General features: G+C 39.9%; 1 protein-coding gene across 1 annotated transcript in view; it reads left to right on the top strand.

Annotated features, from left to right (window-relative positions):
• Positions 1 to 19,300, top strand: part of LOC307248627 (protein diaphanous homolog 3-like) — a 175,065-nt gene that overhangs the window by 109,061 nt on the left and 46,704 nt on the right. Inside the window, exons 26-28 of the mRNA XM_080025069.1 lie at positions 4,112 to 4,247; positions 15,639 to 15,734; positions 16,510 to 16,572. Of these exons, the coding sequence (XP_079881195.1) occupies positions 4,112 to 4,247; positions 15,639 to 15,734; positions 16,510 to 16,572 (295 nt within the window). The remainder of the gene's footprint in view (positions 1 to 4,111; positions 4,248 to 15,638; positions 15,735 to 16,509; positions 16,573 to 19,300) is intronic.

The following is a 19,300-nucleotide window of genomic DNA, read 5'->3' as shown; positions in this document are numbered from 1 at the left end:
CGACCGCGGTGGACAGCTCCCACCAAAGTACTTCTTTCGATGCTTCTTTCGCTTCATCTTACGGCTCTCCAAAGAAGGGACTTAAGAAGCCATCTGGGAAACACCCGTATCTTAACGCTCCTTCTTTGGCGAACCCTTCTTTCTTTGGCGAACCCTTCTTTCGACCCTTCTTTGGCCCCAAAGAACGATCGCATCTGGGAAACGCGGCCAATGACGTCTCCGCACACCCCTAGTTCTTAAGCTGCTCTGTGCCGCTCTGTGCCTGTGCTATTCTCTTTGTGAAGTTCAAGAGTGATCCTCCTTTAAACAGGCCCACTTGTTGTATTGACCCGTTATTGACTAATCATTGTTTTCCCGGGTAGCTTGCAGCTGTAAGGGGTCCAGTTTTAAATGAGGTGTATTTTTTCCTCTACAGACTTCCTCTGTGGATCTGCCTAGCCACATTATTGAAACCATCAGACATTATTTTTGTAGCCACGTCAGCGGCACGGCTCTAGGAATGGCAAGGCTGGTTTGTTGGTCAGTCCAACAACCATTGCACAATCCATGCAACGGTTGTTACACTTGGTACAGACATTTATGGTCTCATCAAAATAAATTGTAAAACAGTTGATCTTCAGCCCACTGATTCAACATCATCAGCAGTCATTTTGTGATTTTTGATAAAAAGCATTTTAGTATGCTAAGTACTATACATTTAAAATGATTTGGTTAGCACCGGTTCTGTTTGGTTCTTTTCGTTATAGTGGTTTCAATAATTGAATTTGACTTTTAAATGAGCTAGCTCCTTCATAGTGAACAGGAGAAGTAGTTCAGTGTTTTGACTAAGTTCCCCTTAGACAGCCATTCCAGCTGTCAACTTGTTATCTTGATCACTTAATTATTATAAATGTAGTATCAGTCTTGTTCTTTCCTTTTCGTTTCCCTATTTTTTTTGCGCATAATTCATCAGCTTGGAATGCCCATTAAGAATACTTAGCGCAGATGTTTGCAACCTCAGAACAATTTATTTATTTATTTTATTTATTATTCTTTCGGACAATTCCACACAATACACAATTTTCTCTTTCACATATTCATACATCTTACTTTGTGTTGTCCGAAGGGTGACGGAAGAAGCCAAAGGCCTATCAGGTCCCGCCCCCATACAATGCACAGCAGAAGCATACTCTACACAGCAGTATAAAACCAACAATTTACTTAGCACATAAAGTGGTACTGGTCGTTGCCCATTTGTACAAAATGATAATCATTATTATGAATATAATACGTTTTTGGCTATAATTTAACAAATCAATTGCTACAGGATAGCCTAACTTTTTGCATGGGTAGAAATAACAATGGCTGTTTTTTGATAAACTTTTTGATAAAATGTAAAAGATTAATTAAAAAATAATAAACAGCTTTTTTGTTACACTACAGTATTAATCAACTAGTGTCAACTTCCTCATCACTTTCAAAGCAAACATGTACACTACTGGCTGTATTACATCTGAAGGCTGTATAGAGCTGGCATGAGCGGACATTAGCTACTGTATATGCTATAAGGTAGGGAGATGGGTGATTATTATGGCTTGCTTTTTTCTTATATAATACAAATAAATAGTTAATGTCCACCCAACACGCAAAATGAATGACTTCTGTATTTAAACGTTACTCATTTAGTGTCTCGCTAGCTCAAACTAATTCCAATTCCTTTGCCTGATTTGATGATTATTTGTAAACTATTAATTGAACATGTTAGAATAATACAAACACAAAATAAAACCTATAAGCAATGAAACAAGGATCCTCTTCAGCAGCATGTACAACAAATAAATAACTCAATAAAGTTAAAGTCTTCTGGTCCTAGTATGCCCTCTTATTTTTGATACATTCTTCACCGAATATAAAAATTAATATTGCATCTATCAGTGTCCATGATGTTGTATTTGTCGGCTAAAAGCATTTGGACAAAACAAGAACAAAATAATAGGAACACATTTTATCTCATGACTATTCAATATTATGTTTCCGAGGAGTTTTTTCTAGTTTGCATAAAGTGTTACATGTCTGTGTTTAGGCTGTGTGGCAACTGTTGGTGCAGTTTGGCCAACTTCTGGGATACCTGGAGCGTGAATCTGATACTGTGCTATGTCTACGTTAGAAAATAATACATTTCTCCATGCAACTATTACTATGTGTGTTGACTTCATTCTATGTGTGTGTGTGTGTTTGACTTCATTCCCTGGAAAGATTTGAAGCAGGGAATGAAGGGATGTGCGTTGCAAAAATGCACTCACCTTCTCTGCATAATATAGTTGGAGGATAGTCATTTGTGAATCAGTGGTTGCTTCAAGCAACGGACAGCTCCATTCCACAAATCAAAGTTAATTTGTGGAGGAGTTGGTTTCATTTAAAAATATTAAAAAGTAGAGCATCAGCATGTCTCAGTCATTTTGTATCGATATTCCCCTTCTCCTTTTCAGCGCTATGCTTTTCTCCTATAGGTCTCTAAATCTGCTGAGTAGTACACATCAGTGTCATTACCCGCTATTGTCTTTTTACATGAGTGAGTTGTTTTGATTAATGTCATGTAAAGTCTGCTAATCAACCAACAAATCACCATCCCCATGTGGTCTGTTTATTAATAAGAAAAAGTATTTCATCCTGTGAAAAATCAAGGTCACAATGTGCTGGGCCATAAAGATAACAGGATCAAGCATACGCTAACTGTGGTGGAGCCGTATCAAACTGAATATTATACTGTGTTCCACCCCCTGCTATTACTAATGAAGTATTCATTTGAGTTTCTATTTCTCTGTGGCTTGTTGATACTGAGTTGACAACACTGATTTATTGTGAGTTGACTATATAATTTCAAGTGATAGTCACTTGTATGCAGACTTAATGAGAGGCTTTCATTGTGCCTGAATACAGGATTGCCTTCCCCTTATTGTGCCATCTATGTCCCCATATACTACACAGTTCTGGCAGTGTGTTCTGTGTGTATCCATTCATGTTGGTTAGATATTACCATTCTCCTGCGGACCTCTGTCAGGCCAGGCTGTGTGAATAACACAAGAGGAGGGGCTTGATAAAAGCCAGAGTCAGACTCTATTGCTTTAAGTGAATGGATATTGATCAGGATGGCAATCATGGCAACACTCTGTTAGATCATATGCAGTCTGTCTCTTGGCTATGGCATTATTGAGCTATTGACACCCTTGTATGAGTTGAACAACCCTTTGGCACAGGGATTATAGACAGCTACTTGCAGTGGCTGGTAAACAGTAGACAGAAAACCCATAAAATAATACAGTATCGACAGGGAGAATGGAATTAATAAGAGTTTATGTCGAATTCAAAAGTTGGCTTCAGTGGTGTGTGCAAATGTAAATAAGATTGAGAGACATTCCTGTCCCTATTGTTTCTAAATTACATTGTACATACAGTATGTAAAACTGCAACACATGTGGAAATGGTCTTTTTCTATTGCATTTCTGAAAGCATTGCTATTTAACTCACACAGTAGCCACCAGATGATGTTAAAACTGCCCTACTGACTCTGACAAATACTCTATACATGCACACATACGCACCAAATGGCTTGTTACCTATGTTATTGCGGATTTTCAAACTTTATATATATAGTCCACTGTGTTAGTATCTTATATTCTTCCCCTCTCTTTGTTTTCTAGGACAATTCTACTAGGGAAGTTGTTTCGGCTCTGCAAGAGACTGTTAGGAGAAAAACAAAACAACTTGCAAAACAGCCTTGATAATCTGTAAACATAAGAATACATATTTATATTTTTTCAATCTGCCGTAAAGAATCGAAAGAAGAACAGGCAATATTTTTTTTTAAAGACCAGCGCCTGCTATTCATGTTTTGGGTCCATGGACATTCACTCTTATAGATCTCTAGTGTCTGAAGTCCCTGAAATGGTTTTGTGTCTGGCAAGATCAAGGGGGGGGGGGCAAAGCACCTTAAAAGCTTCATCTGACTTTAACGATGCCTTATAAAGACATCTGTGGGGTTTGACAGCTTCCTCTGCCTTTGACAGGCTCTTCACTACTGTAATTAACCCCACTTAGCAAGCCTTCTTCTTTCTTTCTTTCTCTCTCACAGCAAGCGCTGAAAGACAACCGGAGACAGAGAGAGGCAGAGGAGAAACAGAGGAGAGCACGGGTGGCGAAGGAGAAGGCTGAGCGTGAGAAACAGGAGAGACAGCAGAAGAAGAGGAGGGTGCTGGACGTCAATGCAGGTAGAGACCGTTCAATCTGCTTTGCCTGTCAACTCTCGCATCGTTAATAGCGTCACCTTTAGCAGTCGGTTAAATCAATCTAGGATTAAATAGTGTAAGGGATCACTCAAAGACGATGACTCTTGACTAGTGTATCAAGTAAATATAAGTCCCATTGTAGCAGACTAGAAGACACACCTTTTTTTTCAAGATTCAGTATTTATCTCTTGAAAAATGAAAACGCCCCATCCACACAGGAAGCATTTTGCTCATAGTGATTGATGGACACGTAGTTAAATAATGCTGGGAAGTTTTAAATACAAAATTGGTGTGATGAAAACCGTTTTTTTTTTTTAACACATCACTCAGTCTGTGACAGCCCAGTCGTAATTATAGCCTCAACTTTTTCTTTCTTTTTTCTGACCAGTTAATCTATCAAATGTTGTTTCCCACATAGGAAAAACATTCATTAACTTACCAAGCAATGTACTACATGTTAACACGCGCTGTGTCACATAACAGCAACATTAACATTAATGTGCTGCCTTTCCTTGATTTGTGTTCAGTTTTTACAAGGCACAGTTCTTGATGTATAGAATTATTTCGATTTCCACCTTGGAGTTAAGATGAAACATTATGATTATTCATTTGTTATTGATCTAGAGATAGAAATTCACTTCCTGCTTGACCCTTCCTAAGATGTCAAACCACAGGACCGGTTTTAATGTATTTCTACATTGCTACACAGAAGATAAATGGTTGCTTAAGTGACCTATAACCTCTGCCACAACTGGTTGAAGGACAGCCTATGTAACCACAATTCACTCACTGATTTCACCTTTTGAGTGAGTGAAGCCTTAGGGCTGGATCTGTATAGGGGGACGGTTGAACTTGCAAAAATGTAAAACAAAATCCCACTATCAGGACTAATGTTAATGATGTAATTGCACATACATTGTAGTTTCCCATCACATATCTGGAACTTTGCCTGAAACTGTTTGTTGTTTTTAGCCGTGTGTGTGTGTGTGTGTGTGTGTGTGTGTGTGTGTGTGTGTGTGTGTGTGTGTGTGTGTGTGTGTGTGTGTGTGTGTGTGTGTGTGTGTGTGTGTGTGTGTGTGTGTGTGTGTGTGTGTGTGTGTGTGTGTGTGTGTGTGTGTGTGTGTGTGTGTGTGTGTGTGTGGGAAAAAATATATATAAATATTTCTCAAAGTGATGACTTCCCAGAGTTGTAAAATCCTATCTAATATAAACCACTGTGCAGAGTTTTCAGCATTTCATTGCCCTTGATATTCCTGGCCTCCAACTGGCCTTCCGGGATAATGGTTCAAGTCTCACTGGAACTTGTAGCAACAAGCCCCAACCAATGTTAACTTTTTGTGTTAACCCAGTTTTATAAATGCCTGCTTTATATCCAGCTCTGTCTCCTGTGTCAGTAACAAAGTCTTGGCACATTTTTTAAAATATATTTTTTGGGGCTTTTTCACCTTTTTATTGGATAGCTTAGAGGCAGAGAGGAAACATGTCGGGGAAAGAGATGTGGGTAGGACTTGCGACAAAGATCACTGGCTTGAAATCGAACCATCTTGACCACTATGCTAAGGCACTTGTGCAGTCTGAATTTTGATAATGTGGTTGATGCTTTTACCTGGGAGATGGTCAGTAAAAATACCTTTTATTAAGGTAACACAACTCCCTCCATTACTATGGATATGTGTACAAAATGTTTATAAACTGTTATTGAGAAGAAAGGCAAATGTTTTCAGGCTTCAGGATCAATATGTTGCTAACTGATAAGAGTATTCTGGGTTGTGAACAGTTTAAGAGTTGGACTGGAAGGTGTGCTTTAAAAAAGTGACATATTCTTATCAACAACATGTTTTTTGAGTTTCATTTGATGTTCTCCTGCCCTGAATAAATCATTGCACTGATTACATATTGCATTGACAAATAGACTTATGATTTCAACTTTGCTGTTATTCCTGTCAAGTGTTATATGATTGGCACTTGGTATTCTTAACACATGCTTACATATTGCTAGCAGACATTGAGGATATTTTCATAATGACCTCTATACTGGATGTCCTTTAAAACATGTTCCACTTCTGGAGCCATCAAGGATAATTAAGCTGAAATGATAACTCTATTTACCAAATAGTTTCAGCTTCATAGCTATGAAGGAGGCCATGCACTATTTGGTTCCACCTGCCAGTTGGTTTTTTGTTAGTTTGTTTTTCCCTTCCCCTTTGGAGCACCACAGAAGCCAAAAACTTGTTCAACAGTGCAGCCTCCAGACCCATTTCTAATGTCAATGCCAAGGCTGGCAGAGCAGTTGAGCTTGGCAGTCCCAACCCTGCACCAGCATCTATAGCTAACATGAATATGCCAGCCATCGTAGCACTCCTGTATATATTTAGAATGCCAGTAGAGAACAACCATGCTCCATCCATGCCAAAGTACTGCTGTGGGCATAATATGTAGCCAACCCCAGTCCTCTCTGGCTAAATTATAATATAAACCTCGCAGAACTCCCTTTTACTCTTGCCTGGATACCCATCAATTGTCCTCATTAGCCACAGAACACCAGAAGTTTTACACTGCTGGGCTCGCCAAAAACAATGAGGGGTCATGTCCGCTTAAAATTATTGAACAGGATTCTGGTGGATAGGTTATGTTCGCTGTTTAAGTCCAGTACTGTGCAGTCAGTGTATCTCACCCTTATCAGAAGATACCTGCAACAGGGTTGAGGCCAAAACAAGTTTTTCCTCCGTGGTGGAAAGAAACGCAAGCCAGATCTAGCGTAACCGAGCTGACACGATCCCAGCCGCACTGCTCAGGGGACACTAGGCATTTGCGCTGTTACTTTTTAACTTGCTCAGATTGACCTTTTCTTTATCCAGTGCTTCGGTATCGAGTTCTTTTACTTTTCTGTTTCAGAAAAGTAGTTCAGAAATAAAAAACTTTGCTGGAATAAACTTCAGCCAAATTTTGTCAGAAAGGCTTATAAAAATGTGCCTAGAGCTTGTAATGTATTTAGATACGCTCAAATTAAGATAAAGCTAAAGGCAAGCTCAGAGACATCCCTTAGAAATGATGTCTCTGGCAATGTATGACATGCACGCGCACATGCACATATACAGATACATACACACAGGTTGTCAGGATGAAACGAATATGTGATAGAGATTTGGTATTGTGCTGCCAACCCAGGACAGGATTTATTTTCTCTCTATATATTTATTTATATATATATTTTCTCTCTGTCACTCACCGTCTGTCTTTCGGCCTATTTATTAACTAAAGAGCTTTCTCTTTGTTTGTCAGGGAGGATTGTCCTCAATGGAGATTCTCTGTGTTATCATCTGATTATCCATCAATTCTCTAAAAAGCCCCAGAGAGGCTGCATATTCACATTATGCCGAAGGGCACGTCAATGAGAGACAGGGGAAGGCAGGGGGAGGGTTTCCCGGAGGAAATGATCAAAGTGGATTTTAGGTTTTATTTTCATTTTATTTTCTATATACCTTCTACATTAAGTTTGTTTCAATATTTGCCTACTTGTGTATTCCTGAAATGTGAAGTTATCCCAGTTTCCTTTAAAATTTTCCTCTGTCTCCTTTGCCTGCCGACGACTGGGCTTTCTACCTTAACTAACATATGCAGCCTGGTTTCGTCATCTGAACTGTGTGTTCTGGCAGTCTGGGAGAGCGAGAGCGTCAGCTTGCATGCATTTGCATAGAGCCCTGCGGAGATTGAAATTCAGATTGAATAGGTGTATTTTCCTCCTCCTCTAACTGTGCCTGGCTTGTGTATGACAAATCTGTTGCATTAACTCCCAGGGTACGCCGGGAGCGGGAATGTTTGTGGAGCGACAAATTACACATCAGAGCTTTATTTGACATTCCCTACATAGCTACAAGCGATGAACTATTAAGACGTCAAATAGAACAGCTAGAGATGCAACACTGCATGCAAAGATGCTAAAAACATAGGTGGATAAGAAAGGGAGAACGATTGATCTTTTTTTCGGGGCAAAGCAGGAGCTTATATGAGATGCTATTTGTTCTCATGAGAGAATTCTTAGACATTGTAGGCACAGTAATGTATTTTGCATCATGTGTCAGTATTAAAATGGTTCTTACTTAATTGGTTTACTATTCTGTTCCCCATTCTTCTACTGTTATTATGACTAGTGGGCAGTGGGCAGTGGGCATCTAGAATAAAATGTGCTAATGCCCATAAGTACTGGTCTGGAACCAACTCAAGCTAGATTTTAAGGTTAAAGAAAAAATATATCTAGACCCCCTCCATCTTGTTAAAGGTTTGGTCTTGTCTTTTAAACATTGTTCATCAGTCAGTTTCTGTCTAAATTAGCAGCATGTCACTGAAGTTCCACAGTGCTGACCAGATGTTTAAACAGCATGTTTTCACAATTACAACTGAAACTGTATTTTTTATTGTTTGCGAGGGTGTAATGCTGTAGTTTGGCCTTGCTCTGCTATCAGCATGTGAGTTGGGGTCACTCAAGGGGACAGGAGTGCACAACAGCGAACCCAAAGCCTTGACATAGTTGCACCCTGTACAGTGTTATGGCTAACATCTTAGCAAAAAATGGCTTATTTACGCCACTTAAAAAAAACAATACAATTGTATTTAAATGTTTTGATAACCTTTTTTTCAAAATGTATATAATGCAATAATATACACCAGTTGAATATTGATCTAAATAAATAAATGTCAAATAGACACAATTTTCTGTTGTTGGTTATGATAGTGTATGGGATGTAGAAAAAGACACGTTTGGCCTTGTTCATCAGTCATAGTGGGCCGATCAGGTTTCTTAAACTGACTCCGATTACTGACGTTTCCCTCTTGGTAAATGGACTTATATAGCGCTTTATCTCCGTTTATCACAGACCCAAAGCGCTTTACATTGTTTTTGTACACATTCACCCAGTCACACACATTCATACACCGATAGCAGCAGCTACCACGCAGGGTAGGCTTAGCACTAGGGTGCTAAGCTAACTAAGCTAACTATCGGGAGCAATTCGGGGTTCAGTGTCTTGCCCAGGGACACTTCGACATGTGGCGGGGAGACGGGGGATCGAACCTCCGACCCTGCACACCAGAGGCGAACTCCCTACCCACTTCGCCACTTCTCTTTTACAGTGCAATTCACCATCATTATTCTGATTACTATTTCAAATCCATTTTACCAAGTCTTTGTAATAACATAATATCCAGCAATAGAGCATTGGAACTATAATTGGTAAAATTTCAGTGTGAATGTCTTTTTCAGATGTCAGATTGCTGAAATGCAGATATTCCCTACAGTTTCTGATGACGTTTTAACCCATTGATGACGGCTGCTGCGCGACGCCACATTGTATCTCCTGCCTGATGCTGCGTCGCGCAGCATTGTTACTTTATCTAATTTTCATGGCTTGCGCAGCATAGAATGCACCGTCATAGTTTCAAATACACATGAGGTGGGTTTTGTTGATTTTTTAAGACTACGTGACCACCCAAAAGTTGTGTGGTTTGCTGAAAATCACATAAATAAATAAAATATATAAAATAAATACGCCGGCTGTGTTGGCGGTAGTGTATTACAGAACAGTTAGTGGCGTTCGGAGCGCAGAATCAAGGTCTACTATAGGCTACTGAAGAAAATCACACAACACATTGCATCTATTTATTTTTCAATATTTATGAATTAGGCTATATTTTGCTGCTCCAACTCAAATTCAGCCCAGCCAGGCGATAGTTAAGTTTCAGTTTTGTTTTCATCTCCGTGGTATACAGCCGTTTGGACCAGCTGATCGGCTCCCGACAGCGTGAGTCAGTCTGCGTTCCAGTTGTACTGGGAAGTCGGATTTATGGTGCCAGTGATAACTGAACTAAATTATAAAATAAAGCTATCTCCTCCTTCCTATATCTGTCTATATTTTTCTCTCCACTGCACACTCAGTCACTACTATCCATGCTGAAAGGAATCAGGATTATAACCTCATTTAGCACATTATTTTTAAATATTTTATATTATTATTTCTTTTTTCTCCCCCATCTAATTTTGACAATTTTTTGAAAAATGTGTTGGTTTGTAAGTGCTAAGGGAGCATGTTTGAATGAAACCTGTGAACCTTACCTTTTTTAATGTATTTTATTTCATGTTGTTATGTGCTACACAGGCTTAGATATTAAGGTTTTGGTAGACTTGACAATTCGTACAATTTTTTCAGAAAACCCTTAGGCATTAAGGACATGTATCCTAGATTGCCATAGTCATCAAAGGGTTAATACAAAGTAATGTCTTCTAGTAACCTGTGATCATAGAGTGTATGCCCACAAATTGGGATTTTATCATACTGGCTGACTTAAAATGATTTTTGGAGTCCTTTAGGGGTTAAACTGTACACAAGATCACAGTAAAAAAGCCAAATAGTAGACAGGTCCAAAAGTAAACAATCCTATGGCGGCCAGGTTTTCATCTCGCAGCCCCTTGTGGGAATATTGACCTCAAAGTGGGGAACTGCTCTAAAGGTTAAGTATATTTACATGGGGATATCTATGCATATATGGATTCATTAAAGGTTTTATCCAATTCAATTATTGTTTACTTGGTTAAGCTGCTGCTGGTGACACAAGGAAATGTTTCCTTGCAGCCACAAACGGATAATGAACTATTCCAATATTTATCTGCTGCTTATGCTGCATGGCTGTCAGCGTTCAGTGAACAACTTGGATACAAAGTATCAGGAGAGAATGGGCTGACTTATTTCACTTTCAAGTGAGGACACAGTGGTTGGCCTGCATTCATTGCACTCAGGCATGTGATTCTCTCTCCTTAGCTGTTCCATTCCAGCCCAATTGACCCTATTTCTCTTAGCTTGCTCGACCCACCCTCTGCTGCACACTGTTATAACCTGCTACAACTGGGTCATTGTCCTGATGATAAGTGCCACATCCTGTTGAGTGAAGTGGCGGGAGGCATTAGTCCCAGTCTGAACAGAGGGTAGCCATGGACACAGACGGGTTGCGTGTTCTGAACTTCAGACACTGGAAAATGCCAGTCTATACAGCCTCAGATTAAATAGATGGTGAATAAAGCTTCACTACAGACAGGATGATATCTACCGCCTTTCCCCATAGGTGGGGCTTCTGCTCTGTCTTTATTCCACTCCTAGAGTTTATTCTTGTTTGTTGGTAGAGTACACACCTTTCTGCTTTTATCTGTTGTTGTTAATCTGACTAATACTCTTGTACATCTCCAGTCCCCTAACCACACATTTACAAATATTTTTTTTTCTATGGAGTATAGTATACATAACAGATAGGCTCATTTGGGTGGGTTCCATGTTTCTTTCCCTACTAAAACGTGGCATTTGGAGCTTACTTTTGAGCTGCTATGAAGTAGAAGTGTACACGAGATACACACTGTTAACTGTCTTTAAATATACATTAATGATGCCTATAGACTCCCTTGTAAGTGTCTTAATTTTTTTTTGTAGAATTTAAAGCAAAAATTCTGTCATCATGAGAGCTCTGATCCAAGATGCAACCGAATAGTAATAGGCAGCCGTATTGTGCACATCAAAGCTCCAATCAGCAGCTCTAGTGCCAAAGCCGGGATACCCATCTTCACTGTCCCGCTCATCTCTCAAGTCTTTGTTCTTTCGCCACATCCCCCTCAACACCGACTCTCTCAGGCTGAATGACTGTTTCAAACCCATTTCACAGCTACTAGCTTGACTAGTATTCCTCTGCCATGTGTTCCATGTGACATGTCTGTGATCTCTCTCCCTAAGTTTTGCGAGCATGTGGGTGTCAGTATATAAATATGTGTTGTGATTTTCAGTGTTCGGCTGTCTAACAGCACCTCATATCTACATTCTATAAAGCAGTTTTCTGTCTCGGTCTGTCTGACTTTCGTCTGATTGATGTGTAAAATTGGACTGTTTTTTGCTCCCATATATTCCCGAGGCGGGATATCTGAGTGGGTTTCTTACTCCTCGCCTCCTGAGGCACACAAACTGTTTCATGTTCTTGTGGGTTGGAGTCAAACGGAGTGCCGCACATAAAGACACGCACTGCAGGTTGTAATAGATTGATCTGCTCCTTTTTGCTTTTTTCTGTGTGTCTATCTATGTGTCTTTGTGTGTTGCCAGTAATGTAAAGCTTTCTGCCTTAGTTGATTTGCCACAGCGGTGGACACAAATTTGGACAGTTGGTTTTGCTCAGAAATGTGAGCTGAATTTCTGCTCTTTGTAATGATGAAGAACTGGGCACTATTCAGCCAGAGGAGAAGTGTAACTGTTCCGAAAGGAAAGCACAAGTGCACACAAAGAAGCTTACGGGCAAGGTAGTGGGCCATGGTCCTTTATATCCACTGTGTGCATGAGTGTGTGTTTGTAGTTGTGGATTGTTGTAGGAGGTTGGGTGCACAACCACAGCCCACAATCCAGGGGGGACCCTCTGTCCTCAATACAGGAGCTGCAGTGTAGATTAGGATTTATTTCTGTAAAGGCCATACTGTTGAGCTGATGACTTGAGTTTGTGTTGGTTTTATGGAAAACCCTCCATGGTGCTTCATGGTATTGTGTCCATGAGAGACGGTGGCATTTTCAGTTTTCAGGCCCCAAGATACACTGACTATAGTGGGTGTAATTAATATCTTATATAATAGTCGTATTTCAAAGAGATGAGGAAAGGAGCTTGTATGGCATCAGACAAGAGGACACACACTTTAGAGGCCTTTCACTGACTGCACTCTTTGTCCTCTTTAATATCCTTTGAAACAGTCCAAAACGTTCTGCATCCGTACCGTACATATTCAAAAGCGATTATACAACCAGACAGGTCCTTTACTTTAAGTGAATGCATGTAGCCTTTCACATGTTAATCATATATCTTATTTAGAGCGTAGCACTTCCATGAGTTATAGCCTACTCTTTTAGTAATAAACGGATATTAATTGTGTTTTCTGTCACAATCTTTGATGCTGGCAGTATAACCTAGTTTTGCAGCAGACTTAATCAATCACTGTGTCCTGGGAGAAACAGTTGTTTGCTAGCAATTATTTATTCCAACATCTCACAAAGACGTCCTCACCTTATTATTTAAAGGTCGCATTTTTCCTTTCCTGTGCTACCTCACACAATGTAGGCGAAGTTAAGATACCACTGACAATATAACTATGAATGAAGCTAAATACAATTAGAATGAAAATAATAATATAATAATAAATAATACTGTGATCTATCTGTCTTCTTCTATCCAATGCAAGACCCATTTTGAGGGTGGCCGTGTTCCCCCAGTGAACAATAAAAAGTTAAAAAAAATTGATAAATGCCCTTGGCCAAACGTAATAGCTTAATTTTATTATTATCTATCTTTATCATAGTTGATATTATTCCATAAAAGTATAAATACACAATTGTATCCCCCCAAACCCTTTTTACAGGCATAGAGTTGTGTCATCAACTCTCTAACACTGTCAAAAAAGTAAGCTGAACTTAGGTACGGCTTTATTGCAGAGCCGTTGTACCAGATTGTATTAGCTACTAAACGTAAAAGTCTGTGTATTTGAGTGCAGTATAATTATAGTTGGGAGTCTACACATTTTCACACTTGGACGCTTGTCTGTTAAAGGAAGCCGGCTTGTCCAGCTCACTGTCTGTATGATTGGCCATTATCAATGTCTGGCCCAGTTTAACCTTATGGCAATATTTGTCTCCTGCTAAAACAATTCTCATTCTTCCCCTATTTCCAGTTTGCATAGGGATGTTGTGGATTGCAATATAACCTCTTATCACCAATGTGTGCTCTAGGGCATTTTCACATGTTTAGTCCAGTCAGATCAACCCTGTAGAGTTTACTTCGTCATGTGGTTTGTTTGAGCACTTTTGAAAAGCACCAATACATTGGGACATTGGAAACTGCAACAGAACAGGAGTCTGGAGTAAACGTTGTAAGATATTAATTTGTGCTTATACGCACTCTCCCCATGTGCTAACAGAGAATGCTATCGTTTGGACCAGTAGATGGCCTGATAGAATCACAAAGTTTTAGTCATAGAATTCTATATGTGTTTTATATCTCCACAGGGAACGAGAAAAACACACATAACCTTAATTGGAGCAATTTCCTCCTTCACCTGACTAAATCAGCCGTGGTACTCTGCAGACACAGAGACTGGTGGTGCAGCTTGGTCTTTGTGAAGCTAATGAAGTTGTAAAAACTATTCTGGATCATTTTCATTATGTACAGCCGTGTTTGATTAAATATGAATATGTCAAATATAAAGTAATGGTTTGGTTACAGTGACGGGGATAGTATGACTTTGGCAGGATCCTGTGTTCTGTAAAACATGAAGACATACAGTAGCTGAGTTGGTGACAGTAAACTAAAACAGCATGGATGCTAATGTTTCCAGCTACGCACATGTCGCCAATAAGTCCGCGTTGGTCTGATGCTGAGGTGGAAAGTTTTCTGCAAAATAGGCTGAAAGAAAACAAAAAAAAAAAAAAATTATACAATGCACTAAAACCTAAACCCAAAACCGCGTGTTTTATAAACAAAAGCATCGTAAAGACATCAGTCAATGCGTGCATCGTCTGATAACTCCTTTCAATCTGTTGCTAATACACAGCCTTTGCTCTGTAAACTGGTATGTAAACAAAGTGGGTAAACCATAGCTAACAACATGACGGTTTACAGAGCCTAAGCTGAATTTTTGCACACACAAAGTTTGTATGAGATATTCAGTATTTTGAAAAAAGTGATTTTGACAAAAAGCATTCTCCAGAATAGCTGACTGGTTAACATGCATGATTGGTTTACATTAGGGCTGGCCCGAACTATTGGCATATCCATTTGTTAAGTTAGTATTCGAAGCTCAGTTCAGTATTCGGAAGCTTTCCTTTTTTTTTTTTTTTTTTTTTACAAAAAATATTTGCATATATATATATAAACCGTATACTGGAGCCTGTTTTCACTGCAAATCACTAGCCAGGTCTATCACTGTCACGGTGTCAGGGCCAGGTATTCAGCTGTACCAGCGTGTGATTTACACGCCATATTTACGCAGCCTTTCTTTTTCTACAATGGTTTTCTGGAGTGAATGCTGTGAAAAACCATGTTGCTGGTTTTGAGTGTTTTATAACAGTGTGACTGTGTACAGTGTAAGCTTTAAGGCTGTAACCTTTATAATAGTGAAATAGCAGGTGCGCATGCAAGACCTTTTTTTATATATTGCATTACAAAGTGTGTATTTATTTAGTGTTTTGCCATGGGAAGTTGCCAAACGTTGCAATCCTCACGGCAAATCTCCCAACTAAAAGGAACTGCACTTTATCTGAATTTGTTTCTTTTTCCTCCCCCTCACTCTTTTTTTCTGTCTGGGTTTTTCAGAGAATGATGAGACGGGTGTGATGGATAGTTTACTGGAAGCCCTACAGTCAGGAGCTGCATTCAGAGACCGCAGGAAGAGAGCACCAAGACCCAGAGGTGAGTCTGATATCCTTTACCTACATTTATACACAGACAAAGACGCACACACAAAACTTAGTATTGTATAGAGAGACGGGAGACTGTTCAGATTCAAGTCAGAAATACCAAAATCACAATAAATTCAGATCTGAACTTGACCAACTGATGCATTTTATTCTGGTTTCTGGTGTTTTTTAAAACACAGTGAATAGAATGCATTCCCTAGTTCCTATGCATCACAGTACATACAGTTGTGTTCAAAATAATAGCAGTGTGTTTAAAAAAGTGAGGCAAGATCAAAATCCTTATCATAGCTTTTATTTCCAAACACGCAAATGCATTGGGGACATTGCACATTCTATTCCAAATCCAAATATGAAGAAACATTTGTCAAATGTTTCTTCATCTTTACAGAAAGTGAAGAAAAAGGAATATTAGACTGTTCAAAAAAATAGCAGTGTCTGCATTTTTCTTTACAACTCAAAAGCATTAGCTAATATGCACTTAGCTTGCAGATACAAACTTTTTATTCTGACAGTATTAAATCAAAATCCAGGAAATAAAATGTTCAAACAGACCCGACAAAGGTTTTGTATTCAAGATGGGATCTGTGCAAGTTTTGAAATAACCGGACTTAAAGGGCAATTAACTGCTGACCTTTTAAATGTATTTCTTGTTAACGACCCTCAATTCCAAGCCGTTGTTTAGGGTGTGTGAATGCCACCTCATGATCTTTTTGCACTCTCTTGGTGCTGTATGTGTTGGCATTATGTGTACACTACCCTCCTTACAGATAACCAGCAACAGACGATCAGCCCCGGCTCCTTCCGCCAGGTTCTCAAGCCTGTTAATCATGGTAAAGCAAAACAATATGTATTAAAACCCTGCAAAGCTAAAGCCTGAAGCATGTTCAGCTCTGTGAACACAACATGCAAATTCACACAAATTCTCTCTTTGACTGTTCATATGTCCCGCTTTATTTCTGTGTGGCCTTTTTTCACTCGTCCCTTTGCCTTTAATGTGACCATGTCTTTGTGTGCGTGTGCCTTCTGAAAGTGTGCAAGGCCTTTGCTCAAATTTTAAAGGTGTTCATTCACAATCTTACGTCAAAGCACATGCGAGGACAGATCAAGTGGGCGGAAAGCACAAGAGGGCAGCCTAGGTACAGAGGGACAAATGAATGAAATGAACCAGGCTGTGATTCAAAATGATTTAGTGTCACTCTGTGTTTGGAGAGCCGGACAGACGGTGTCAACACCTGAGGCAGTGCGATGTGCAGACTGTGATGGAAGCTGGGTTGAGCAGTGTGTGGGCTGTTCTGGCAGACCCGCTTTGATAAGGTTCCTCAATTGTTCAGTAACTGCAGCCTTTTTCAAGTTCAAGCCTGTGCTTTTGAATGCAGTTGGGATCTTTCATATTGTCATGATTCTGTAGCACATGAAGCTACAGATTGTATATTCTCAACAATATGTGTGTCAAGGGTCAAATAATATTTATTTTGTCTCGAATTTCTTACCACTTGCCTATGCAGCGTATGCTTTTGAGGAGCGGTGAGGAATGTGCACCAAGATCAAACACACAGATTTGATGCTTTGGAAACATTGGATGTAAGCCACTTGTAGCTTTGAGCAAGTGTTTGGTATTATCATTTAGAAACTTGATATTAATGTTTAATTGTAAAAATAGTGTGTGTGTGTGTGTGTGTGTGTGTGTGTGTGTGTGTGTGTGTGTGTGTGTGTGTGTGTGTGTGTGTGTGTGTGTGTGTGTGTGTGTGTGTGTGTGTGTGTGTGTGTGTGTGTGTGTGTGTGTGTGTGTGTGTGTGTGTGTGTGTGTGTGTGTGTGTGTGTGTGTGTGTGTGTGTGTGTGTGCGCGCGTCTTAACTGTTTGTATGGAGTGAAAATGGGATGCGTACTAATCATACCAAATTAAATTGTCCTATATTATTCATAGCTGGGACAAGGAAATATGTCTTTAGCTGTTCCTAAAATATACCAGCGCTTTGTCAGTTTTGTCAAAGGTTTTCTGCAATCATTACCGAGGCACTTAAAAAATTACACTGTAACCCTATTACCTCTTATTACGTGTAATTGGAATCCCAGTGGGTTGGGTACAGGCTCACATGAATAAAATTATTCACGCTCAATCCACCCACATCATTGATGGCAATGATAAAGGGCCCTGCTCTGTTTTTCCTGCTACGACTTATCTGGAATTAGATTGGAAAGGGGACGAGGGGGAGGGAGATACACAGGGTGGGAGGAAAGAGACAGATAGAGGTGGCTGCAAAATAAGAAATTGAGAGAAATGGAGTGAGGAGGAAAGATAGTGCCATTTGGTCAGGGGTGAAAACGAAGAAATAATGTGGGAGAAAATAAAAATTGGACTTTTGTTTGTGTGACCCAGAGAGGGAGAGAGTAAGAACGTGTGAGTGTGCAAGAGAAAGTCGGTAGGTATATGAGAAAACAAGCCAGAGCTATGTTCTATTAACAGGGGATTAGAGTAAAAAGGAAAGTGCAGTGTCAAAAGGAGCTGCCAGCCTCTGTTCAGTGTCCCGTGTTATGAAAACGCCACATGGTGTGTTGTACAGGTAAAGAAAGATTCCTGGGAAAGGTTGTTGGCCCAGCTGCCCCCTGCTGGCAGCTCCGGACATAGTCTTGTTGACTAATACAGCTCAAGGATTTTAGCCTGTCACTGCAGGCATCATACTCACTGCCAGCCTCCCAGAGCAAACACAGCTAATTACTTTTTCTCTGCCCAGCCCCGGCACAGACTCAGCCCTCTCAGTGCCCATTCATCTTAATTTCCCCCTCTCTGCCATCTGCCTTCTAAATAACACTCCTCCTCATTTCCCTACCATCCCCATATCCCCACTGTCTTCTTCTATACTCTCATGGCCAATGACAATGGCCCTCCCCAAACATAATTGCCTGTTATTGGTATGGAGTCTTCTGCTTCAGCTGCCTCGCCCCTTCTTCTCTCTCTCTCCCATTTCCCTTCCCTCCTGCTCAACCTACAGGGGTCCAGGTTCGTTTTAGTTGCCCCGGGTTTAGTCGCTGGAGTGAGTGAAACCCCACAGGGTGCTCTGTGTTTAGTTGGGAGGTGATGACGTTTAGTCTGCGGCACACAAGCACTTAAACAGCTGCTTTCACTTTTACACCACCCTACCACCTCCTCATTTCCCACAGTTTTAAATACCCTTTAATAATTGATCTCAAGGGTGTTGCTACAGTCCAGTGGAGCAGCAAAGAGAATTAAAACAAAACATCTGCGCCAGAATACTGTAATTAGTAGTGAAAGGAAGATATCTGAATGAATGATCAATCTAAAAAAATAATAATAATAAATGCACGGGGCTATGTAGATATTGCATCATACTTCTGTTATCTGCAGAAACAAATCATATAGCTGATAGATTGTGCTCCCAATTTAAAGACCGTGATGGGACTGTAGAGTAGTTCTATTATGGCCATAGTGTAGTACGTCATAGTTATGATGAGTACGATTGCTACGCAACAGAAAATAGGAAAGATCTCTTCCTTCCTGCTCTTCTCCTGTCTAGCTTCTCCTCTTTTTAATAGAGTTAG

The sequence above is a fragment of the Ammodytes marinus genome (assembly GCF_949987685.1).
Source record: "Ammodytes marinus genome assembly, chromosome: 1".
Classification (NCBI taxonomy): Eukaryota; Metazoa; Chordata; class Actinopteri; order Uranoscopiformes; family Ammodytidae; genus Ammodytes; species Ammodytes marinus.
Note: the sequence above shows the minus strand (reverse complement) of the source record. Positions and strands in the feature narration are given on the sequence as shown.